This window comes from Molossus molossus, unplaced genomic scaffold (genome assembly GCF_014108415.1).
Source record: "Molossus molossus isolate mMolMol1 unplaced genomic scaffold, mMolMol1.p scaffold_m16_p_12, whole genome shotgun sequence".
NCBI lineage: Eukaryota > Metazoa > Chordata > Mammalia > Chiroptera > Molossidae > Molossus > Molossus molossus.
The window spans coordinates 53,725,608-53,736,132 of record NW_023425347.1 but is presented as its reverse complement, the minus strand read 5'-3'; the positions used below and the strand labels follow the sequence as shown (position 1 = coordinate 53,736,132).

The 10,525-nt window shown below is 40.3% G+C and overlaps 1 protein-coding gene across 16 annotated transcripts in view; it reads left to right on the top strand.

The window, feature by feature from the left end:
- Positions 1 to 490: 490 nt before the first annotated feature.
- SGIP1 (SH3GL interacting endocytic adaptor 1) overlaps positions 491 to 10,525 on the top strand; it is a 211,995-nt gene continuing 201,960 nt past the window's right edge. For all 16 annotated transcript variants that reach the window (XM_036255792.1, XM_036255785.1, XM_036255793.1 and 13 more), the window contains exon 1: positions 491 to 746. In XM_036255792.1, coding sequence (XP_036111685.1) covers positions 737 to 746 — 10 coding nt within the window. In that variant the 5' untranslated portion in view covers positions 491 to 736. The remainder of the gene's footprint in view (positions 747 to 10,525) is intronic.

The window sequence follows — 10,525 nt, the reverse complement described above, 5'->3', positions numbered from 1 at the left end:
AGAGAGAGAGAGAGAGAGAGTCACAGATGTGTGGGGAGGCCACAGGCACTGACATTCCTTCAGGGCAAAAGGAGATGGGAATAGGAGCTTAAAAGTGTGCGGCTAAGACTTCAGGCTGCACGGAATTAGGTTTATTTAAAAAAAAAAAAAAAAAAAATCCCCTCCGCAGCAAACCACTTAGGTGCTCCTTTCAGGCCGGCGTCCCCAGTTAAGGTGGCAGCATCTGATAATTAATCTCTGGTACCCAGCAGCTGCAATAGGTTTCAGAAGACGAAGAGGAGGGGCGGGGGAAGTGCGTCACCAGGTGGGGAAGGGGCTGTGCATTTGGCGACAAGCGGCAGGGGCTGAGGGTGGAGGAGAATGGGGACGGGAAATAGGTTCTGTGTGCTCTCCCGGGGTATTGTGTCAGGAGATGCGGGCTGGCTACCATGTGACGCGGACCAGAGCTGAAGGGATTGGCCGAGGCAGCGCAGGCGGTGCAGCTCGCCGACTTGCTGTTCCTCTCCCTTTCTCTCGCAGCATCTTCCTGGGAGCCTGTAGGTGAAGCAGCACCAGCTGCATCCATGGCCTATCTTTGGGGTTAACACTTATCTTCTTTGGCTTCAGCAGCAACGGAGAGAGCAGATCTGCCGGCAGCAGCTGCAGCAGTGTTGTGAGGATTTAGCTGGGACCTGGAATCGTATCCTCCTGTGTATTTTCAGACTCCTTGGAAATTAAGGAATGCAATTCTGCCACCATGATGGAAGGTAGGATGCTCTCTGCTGTGGTTGACAGGCTTCAGGCAAGGTTTGGGCAGAACAGTGTTGAAGAGTGTGTGCAGCCTGTGTTTGTGGCTGGTCTAGAACCTGGTTGCCAGAATTTGCAAGCAGAAGTGCTGCAGTTTGCTTGCAGTGGACCAGGGTTCAGACTCATGGACTTAAACCACAGGGCTTCTGATTAGCTCAGAACCTACAGAGCTCCCAGCTCCTTTAAAAGAGAAAAACCTAAAGTGCTTGCAGGGAGCTGAGATGGAGCTACTAACAAGCTTGCAGAGCAAATAAGTTGGGAGGGAAGATAAGGTTGTCTGCTCTGGGTTCCTGGGACTACACTGATTAAACATTTACAATGGAAACTTGTTTTCTGAAATTGACATTAGACAGGAGAGGTCATTGACTGAGTTATCCATGTTGTAATTTTTACAAACTATTTTAAAAATTTAAATTCTTGTAAGATGTGTTTATCTCTGCAATTTATATTTGACTGTTGGGGTGACAGACGCAGCAAATTTGGTCCATAAGGTATAGTTTCATGGATGTTATTGCAACAGAATGAGCAATATAGGAAAATGTCCAGGCCTCTTGTCTCTTGACTCAGGGTCTTATCGGGTTGTTTTTTGTTGTTGTTTTTTTTAATTTGTGCTTCCTAAATGTGTTCCCCATGCAGTGTTTCTTAGCCAAGCATCATATGATTACTTACTGATCACCTTTAGCATTTAATATTAAGTATAAGGAGGAACTTTTCCTGGGGAGATGTTGTTTAAACTATATTTTATTCTACTAAATTACCCTTTCAATCCTAAAATAGTGACAGCCGAGATTGCCTCAGAAAAGCAGCAAGCTGGTTAAAAAAGAAACAAGCAGGCTGACCCTGGCTTTGATTTTCTGTTTTCACACTACAGGATGGTGCAAAACTCCTGGCCTTTCCTAAGATGACAGGCAGAAATTTGTCCCCAGCCTGGATTTCACAATGCAGAATCCAGTGCATAATGGGTCTCAAATCGGCCATGAAAATGGCAGAGAGGCCACTTCTTAAACTAAGGTCTGTCCTACAGATTTTAAACATTCCTAGGAATTTTACCAAAATGGAATAAGAGGAGAATGGTTTCAAAACAACATCAGTGTAGCCTGTACATATTCGGCCGATAATAATTCTTTTGCTCTCTCTACCATCATGTCAATCATTGTTAATGTGATCTGGGTGAGTGAAGAATTTTATAGTCATGGCCCACAGATTTTAGCAAATAGCCTTAAAAAAGAGATTGGGTATCATTTTGATATGGAGCCTGGTCTTGTTTGCAAAGGGTTCTCAAGCAGCTCTTTAAATATAGACCTAAATAAACTGAGATTACTAACGCTCTAAGATTAAATCATTTTCATTAATTAAAAATGGATTTAATCTTTGAATAACAAGGCAAGACAAACAGAAAGAGTATTACTGGTGTACTTTTCAATTAAAAGCTCATGTAGATTGCCCTTCTCAGAAAAAAGAAATCTTGTCTATAGAGGTACTATATTTCTTTGGCTCAGTTTTATGTAGCATTTCTTAAAAATAAATCTGCACACATTCTGATTCAATTTAATCTTACACAGGGGAGTGGAACATCTTTCATTTTACTTCTTGCCTTGCAAACTATGGAGTTCAAGTGTCTTCTTTGAATGAAGTAGCATTTATTAATGCTCATTAATTATTCTTCCAGTAAAATTGTCTATTGTGCCATACCGGGATGTCAGTTCAAAGCCCTGCGATAAGCTTATTTGAACTGCCTAAACTGAAATGAGAGCTGTAACAAAGACTTGTGTTGGAGCTGAATTAACACTATTACTCTGGGTTTGCCAAATTTATCTAATGAAGGACGCTATCTTAGCACTGTTATGAATTATAGGTGATACCATGGTTACAGTTACCTTCTGTCAGATTCTTGCAAAAGAAATTGAACAGCTATTACCACTGACTTAAAATTTTAAATGAAACTAATATTTTTTTTTATCTATACATAGTTCCTACTTAAATCCTTTTCAAGACTTACCATCCTAATAGTTCAGGGATCTTAGAAAGGCAGGTGGGAACCTTAACTAGAAATCAGTTTGCCTATCAATGACCTTCCAACTTAGTTGCCAGTCTTTTGGACAGTAAATATACATACATGTTTCTGATGCTGCATCCCAGAATCTCACTTTTGAATTGCTCTTACTCTGAAGGTGTGGGATAACAGCTATTATTTCCACCTACCTCATCCCTAGTGGGCTCTGAGAATGTGTCACCAAACATTTAAACAGTTAAAATGATGTCTCTTCTCAACTAGCACCTGTATCTCTCTCTCTCTCTCTCTCTCTCTCTCTCTCTCTCTCACACACACACAAACACACACACACGTGTGCACACATACAGGCAGTCATCCACACTGTTCTAGAAAGAGAGAGAACCTACATTTGCATTTGTGTATATATTTCTATATTCAGTAAACTGTTCAAGTCTGCTGCTCAGGAAAACCATGGCTATGGCAACTTTCAAAGCTACTTTTCTACTTTGTGTAAAACAAGAGTAAACAAATATTCATTGGAATGGCACATAGTCTATTTTTGTGTACTTGGTTTAATGGAATAGGACATATAGATTCCATTCATTCGATGCCTATTGGAAATTCTTGTCCTAGAAGAAAAATATTACTACCTCCTCAATGATTCTAATATCATAGAAGGCAGTGATACAATCTGCAGGGAACTCAAGCAGGTTACCAGTAGTTTCTGGCTCCAAATATTTTTATTAAAAAGTATTTTTAAGGGACTTGATTTGTTGATGCCTGCATTCTTTATTTTTCAGCAATGGTTGGTATTGAGTTGTGTCTTTCTTAAAGAATGCCACATGATGTGGAACCTTATGTAGTATGAATGTGAGAGGAAAGAGGATGAGCAAAGGGGATTGTTTGCTAAATGATATATGTATTGTCTAAGAGTCCAGCACAGTTTATGTGATTAGGGAAACTGTTCAAGGATTCTATTGTTATTCATGTATTATTATTAAAATTTGAGAATGGCATTTTAGTTACCTCTTCTAAGGTAAGTGAAAAAACTAAGTCAGGATTCCTTGGGGCATGTGTGTATTCGTGAGGCAGTCTGGGAAGGTTCCCCTTGTCTGTGCAGAAGTGCACTGAAAGAGCTTGTGTTCTTAGTTCTGTATCAGGCTCTTAGGTATTAAACTGGAAAGGTATGTTTTTTGGTGTCAATGATTTCATCTTATATAACATGTTTTTGAATTAACAAGCATATTTTAAGTGTTTACTGGATTTAATTATAATGTGCAGGGTGATTTAATACATTTTGTTATATTTACTATTCACAATGACCTGCAAGTAAGTGTATTCTGTATATAGTGCTTTTGTTAAATTGCAAAAATAAAAAATAAAAATACATTGAGGCAGAAATATGGTGGAATGGAATTTGAATATAAGTGCTCATATTTTGGACCCAAAGGAACATTTTAAATAGGAACCCTTTTTTTTTTTTTTTTTTACTTTGCATCAGGTGGTCATGTTAACTTAATTAAAAACTAAATCTTAGTTTCCTTGGTGGCTTACTCTGTCTCTCTCTTAAATATGAGTACTCACGGAGTCATGCTTTTAAATTCCTTGTTGAAGACTTTTATCTCCAAAATTATTATTTAGGAAATTTTGAACAATTCTAGACTGACTGACAGAAGGCTGTTGCAATGAATCTTTTAACAGTAAAGGCTTTTTTTTTTTTTTTTTTTTTTTAATCTATCTAGAAAGGGAGTTTTATTTATTTGGAAAATTCTGTGATATGATAAAAAAGGAACAAAGCATTTTGAAGCTGGAACTGTTCATTTTCTAGCTGGCTAAGAAGTTTTAAAAGAAATATCTCTGACTTTCCTACTGATTTTCTTACTAGAAATAGTCAAGTTATTTTGGAAAATCTTAAGCATGCATAGGAGATTCTAATATATGGTCTATTATGTAATTTCTCTCTTTCAAGGCTCTGTGTTGGAAAGGGCCTCCTTATATGAATGTTTCCATTCAATTTTAGGGGTTAACTCTAAATCTCTAAAAAGGACATGCAGTCTTTTTTAAAAATTAACTTAGATAAACCATTCTAGATGATTCTGGATTATTCTTCCTGTTGAATTTGGCACATACACTATCCACATTTTAAATAAACAAGTTGCAGGAAGTCACCAACTCACAGTTTTTATGTTCCTGAAAGTTTGTTTGTGCATTGCTCTCTTGAAACAAGTTTTCCCATAGGAATAATGATATAAATGATGGTTAGATTCTCACACTTGTCTGTTGAAGACTATTAAACTGATTATCTAGTTGAAATGCTAAGTGTTTGCTATGAAATGTGTAAAGAACGGTACGGTTACTATAGTAATTAGCCAGAAGAGCACAATGGCATTAAATGTGTTTTCAATTTTGAATGTTGCTATTTGAGGGAAAGAAGGTGTAATTAGAGGACTCTGAAGAGATGGAAAGAGCATTTGAAGGGGATTTTTAGGTATATTTGCAGAAGTTTTAGAGACTCATGACACTGGATTTTTCAGTTATGTTCAATTTTACTACTATACCTGTGGTTTACATTTTCTCAGTTCCATTTTATCATATCTACTGCTGTTAAATTGTGATTATTTTCACTATGTGAACTCACAGGTGGAATCCACAAAGGTAAAGAGAATTTACTGAGATGACTGTAAAGGAGTTAGAAGGGACAAGAGAGGTGAAGGCATTATAATAGATTTGGGTTCATGTCTGAAAAAATACCTGAGGAAAAATGCACTGAATGAAGAGGAGGTCATAGATAGAAGGGAATTGGGGAGCATGGTAGGCACAGGATCCAGGTGAGGAGAAAGTGGGGTATGGGGCAGAGGTATTGAGTCTAACTTTATTATTCTGACTACCAAATATTCCTATGGGCATAGAATGGCTTGCTTACCATTGGCTAGCTAGTGGGGGAGGAGGTTTGGACTTGGAGAGGGGTCAGTCTCCATCTTAGAGAACGTATGCCATTTAACTGCATCTATAGAATGTTAGATATTTTGTTTTGGTTTTTAGAAAGATATTTTGTATCTCTATTTAAATACCCTATCTCATGTCACTTCCCTGTATAAAAAAACTTCTATATCGTCTCATTTCTCTTAAAATCCATAACATAAAAGAGCCTGAACACTCTGGCCTGCTGTGCCCCTTCAGGCCTTTTCAGTGCCTCGCTTACACTGACAGCCTTGCCCCCTGTCTCAGTGTTTGGAACAATGACTTTCCTGCCTCAGGGCTTACGCTCTGTCTAGAACACGCTTTCGGCAACTCACAGAGTAACTGATTCTCTTGTGGTTCCAGCAAAACCGCCACCTCCTCAGGAGGCCTTCTCTATCATTCTTGTCATCCCAAACTCCCAAGCACACACCCTGGGCCACTGAGTCCATTTCAGTCCTCTCTCTCTCCTCAGAACTAAATTTATAATTCGTGGTCATTTAACGGTGTACAGGCTGTATCTACTGAGAGAGAAGCTCATTGATGGCAGGAATCTGATCTATTTGTGCAGTTTGGATGTTTTTGGTAAGAAGAGCATGGATCCAGAAGTCAGACTTAGGTTTAAGTCTAAGTGATGTGACTTTTTGGCTGTATGCCTTGAGAAGTTTCCTTTACCTTCCTGGGGTTCTGTTTCTTTGCAAATAAGATAAGAAAATTGATCTGACATACCCCTAAAACTCCCAGCTTTGAGAGTCTCTGGTATTTGCTGAATAATTTGGATCCCTCATATCTACGCCCTCCAAGGTCTGAATCTGAATGATCGACTCCTCTTTCTCTCACCACAAAATAACTTGTCCCTGACACAAAAATAATTCAAATATATTACCACCTCCTTGGTGTTTGGTTTAATCTTCCTCTACTGGTCTTTTGCATAGATGCCACAAGTTAGTTTTGCATCTTTGCTGTACTGAGACAAAAGCACATTTATGCAACCCTCCTCTACAGCTGTTAGCACAGAACAGATTATGTATTCATTAAAAAAAACAAACCATAGACTGGCCCTGGCCAGTTGCTCAGTGGTTAGAGCACCGGCCCTCAGACCAAAGAGTCTCGGGTTCAATTCCCAGCCAAGGGCACCTGCCTGGGTTGCAGATTCGATTCACATCCCTGGTTGGGGACTTGAGGGAGGCAACCGATCGACATATCTCTCTCACATCCATGTTTGTATGTGTGTGTGTGTGTCTCTCTCTGTCTCCCTTATTCCCTTCCACTCTATCTAAAAATCAATGTAAAAATATTATTATTAATATATTAATAAGCTTTAGAGGTTCATTAGTGAACAAAACAGATACAAATTAGGGCCTATGTGGAACTCCCTATTTGGTGCAAGAGAGAGACGATAAAATTAAGTAAAATGCACAGTACATTTTATGGGTGTAAGGACTTTAGAGAAGAACCGAGTGGAAGGAGTGGTGTAGAGGGGGTGTAGTTGTAAATAAGGTGGTGATGGAAGACCTCAGTGAAAAGACATTTGAGCAAAGACTTGAGGGAAGGAAGGGAGTGAGTGAGGAGCCATGAGATTATTTGGAGAACAAGTCTGAAGAAGCAGGGAAAGAGCAAGTGCAAAGGCTCAGAATGTGGGTTGAACAGCAAGGAGACCAGTGCACCTGGAGCAAAGGACAGGGGAATGTTCAAGAGAGGGACTCAGAGAGGTAATAGTCAAATAGACACCTACAAATCCCTTTCAGTAGAAGGAAATCCAGTTTCCTTTTGCAGAAGTCAGTTGCATGAGCCTATGTTATCTGTGTGTCAAGCAACAGGTGGGCATTAGAAGCCCAGCATTCTGATACTGGTTCTATCTTATGATGGTGCCTCTTAGACTCATTCTTCCCACATATTTTAGTAAATGAATTAATATTATGTTCCTGCCTTAGCTTCTGGATCAAAGCCCAAAGTCAGTGCTGAGAGTTCAGCTACAACTCTAGGCTTGAGCATTTCTGCACAAGATGTTAAGTGACTTGCTCGAGGTGACCAACTTACCAAGTGGCAGAAGCAGCATGTATTAGACAAACTTCACTTAATCAAGTGTCTGTATTTGCATAATGGTGTTAACTGGTAAGTCCTGCTCCTGATGGCCTGTGTTTCTGGTTGACAGGCAAACAGCGGATCATCTAAATCTGACATGGTATTTCAAAGGCCTTCTTCAGAACAGGTTAATTTTATTATCAGGTCGTGGTCCTTCAGACCAGCCATCAGCCTGAAGAAGGCTGTCTAACACAGAAGAGTTTTATTCCAGTGGGCTCCTCCCAGTGGCGAGCACTGGTTTCCAAGAATCTTACGATGAGAAGGGACATGTGATAGCACTAGGCCAGTGCACTCTAAACTTTCACAGCTTACATTCTACAAAACGTCTTATCAGAAAGCCTGGCTCCCACTATGAACAAAAGCCCTTTCTCCCTGAGAAGGACAGCTAGGTGTTCACTCACGTTCCATGAAAGCTTTGGCTGTTATCATGAAAACTTGGTGTGGGCTACCATTGAAGATTAACCAATCTAGTCCAACCTCATTTTGCAGTTGAGGAAACCAAAGCCAAATAAAATAACTTACCCAGGGATTTCTGTTCTCTCTGTAAGTGAACAAGTCAAGTTTATTTTAGTAGTGATTCAAAAAAAATGTGAATAGACAAAGACTTGGGACCTGTGGTATCTTTCACATTCAAAGGTGCTGAGGCTGGTTGGGTGACTGCCCAAAGACACACAAATGAATGTGTCCCCAGGGTCATCGCTCTACTGAGTACACATACAATGTGGCCATTTATAGCTCTGTCCTGTGCTTCGTGTCTCAAGGGTCTGCTGTCAGTGATTCAGTGCTGTGTGGAGGGAAAGACTGGGACTTGAAGGGGCTGTACCTCCTGGCCAGCTGTGTGACTTTGAATGAGTTCTAGAACTGCTTTGGCCTCAGTTTCTCCATTTGTAAATAGGAATGATGCTGGCTCTGATCCGATGAGATAATACATATTGAAGCATCTGCAAAAGTGTGGCATAAATGCCAGTTATTTTCTCAGATGGCTCTCGGCCTAGTTGCTACAAATGAGTTTCTTAGCATTCAGTGGCTAGATGTTATTGCTTGCTGTTGTGACTTTTTAGTACATTATTGCTGCATCTCTTCTGCAGATAGGCCTTAGATGTCCCTCTTCTTTTTACCACACTGTTCATTACTAGCTTATTCTATTATCCTCTATTCTCAGGATCCAGGTGCTATACTACCCCTTTCTTGACCATGGAAGGCATCACTAAACAATTACAGCTGTCTTTCTCTCCAGCTCCAGCATCTGTCTCAATTTCACATTCCAGGCTACCTCTGCCGGTTAGCTTTTCCTACCACAAGCAGTTTCCTAAATTTGAAACACAGTGAACAAAACTGGAATATAGGTAGTCTAGCTCTGCATCCAGCCTTTACAAATGCCCTTAATGAATCACTGAAAATGACGTGTGAACAATTGCTCACAATACTGGTATGGTAGCAATGGAAAGAAATGGTCTGTAAGCCTTGTAGCAGGTAGGACCCTACTCCTGAGCTACTGACTTTAATCATCAAGTATCTTTTAGCCTCCTTGTGTCCCCAATTCGAAAAACTGTGTCTACCAGATAGCCAAGTCAGAGTCAGTATTTGGATTCATTTCCTGATTCCTCATTCCTTCCTGCTGCACATCAGTGAAGGTCTTCTTGACTCTGTTCTCTCCCTTTCATACCCTGCTCCTATACCTGGTCGACCTTGCTACTTCTACCTTCCAGCCCACCCTCCCCACAGCCATCAGAGATCACTTTCGACGTCTGCCTTTGATTGTTCCCCATCCTTTTAAGATGAAGTCTGTGTGCCTCAATGTGCTGTGCAACACTTTCATACACACGCCGGAGAGGAGCTCCTCGCCCTTCCCTTTGCCTTGCATATGCTATTCATGCCCTTCTCTGTATGGTATCAGTCTGTTCTGATCCAAGGGCAAACAAAAGTGTGCCTCTTCAACAAAACTTTCCCACATTCCCCCAGGTTGAGAGTGAGGTGCTCATTTAGCTCTCAGTTCTCACCCTCCAAAGAGCATGAGGCAGACATTGGCTCTGGAGTCAGACTGACCTCGGTTAAACCCCATCTCTGTCACCTTGGGAAGCTAGTGAACCATTCCTCCTCTGGAGAATGGGAGTGACAATAAGTCTCTTTTTCATGGGTAATCATGTACAGTTAGGAATAATCAGAACGTGTACTTGTAGCACTCAGAGTTCTCCAGTGATTAAAAAAAAAAAAAACAGAGAGAGAGAGATAGGAGAGATGACTTGACTATAAGGACTGGCATGGCAAGTTCAAAATCCATAGAGCATCCTGGCAGGCTGGCAGCCTGAAAACTTAGGTACATGTTGATGCTATAGTCTTGAGGTAAAGTGTTATGCTCCCAATAGATGATAACTATTTTCTTGTTCTTATACTTTTGTTTGTTCCTCCCCAAAATACCAAGGACTCTGTCAGAGTAAAGACCATGTCTGTACTTGTTTTTGTAATCTCAATGTGTGGCTTGTATAAGTGCTCAATAGATATTCAGTGATTAAATAAATCCTGTCAAGGGATCACAGACGTTTGGGGATATATTCAGGCCATCAAGTATATGGTTATCATGAGAATTAAATGAGCTAATATATGCAAAACATTTAGAAGAATACTTGGTCCATAGTAAATCTTCTTAAATGTTACTCTACTGGGCACATCGAAGGCTCGTAGATGCCAGGTAGTACCCAGGAT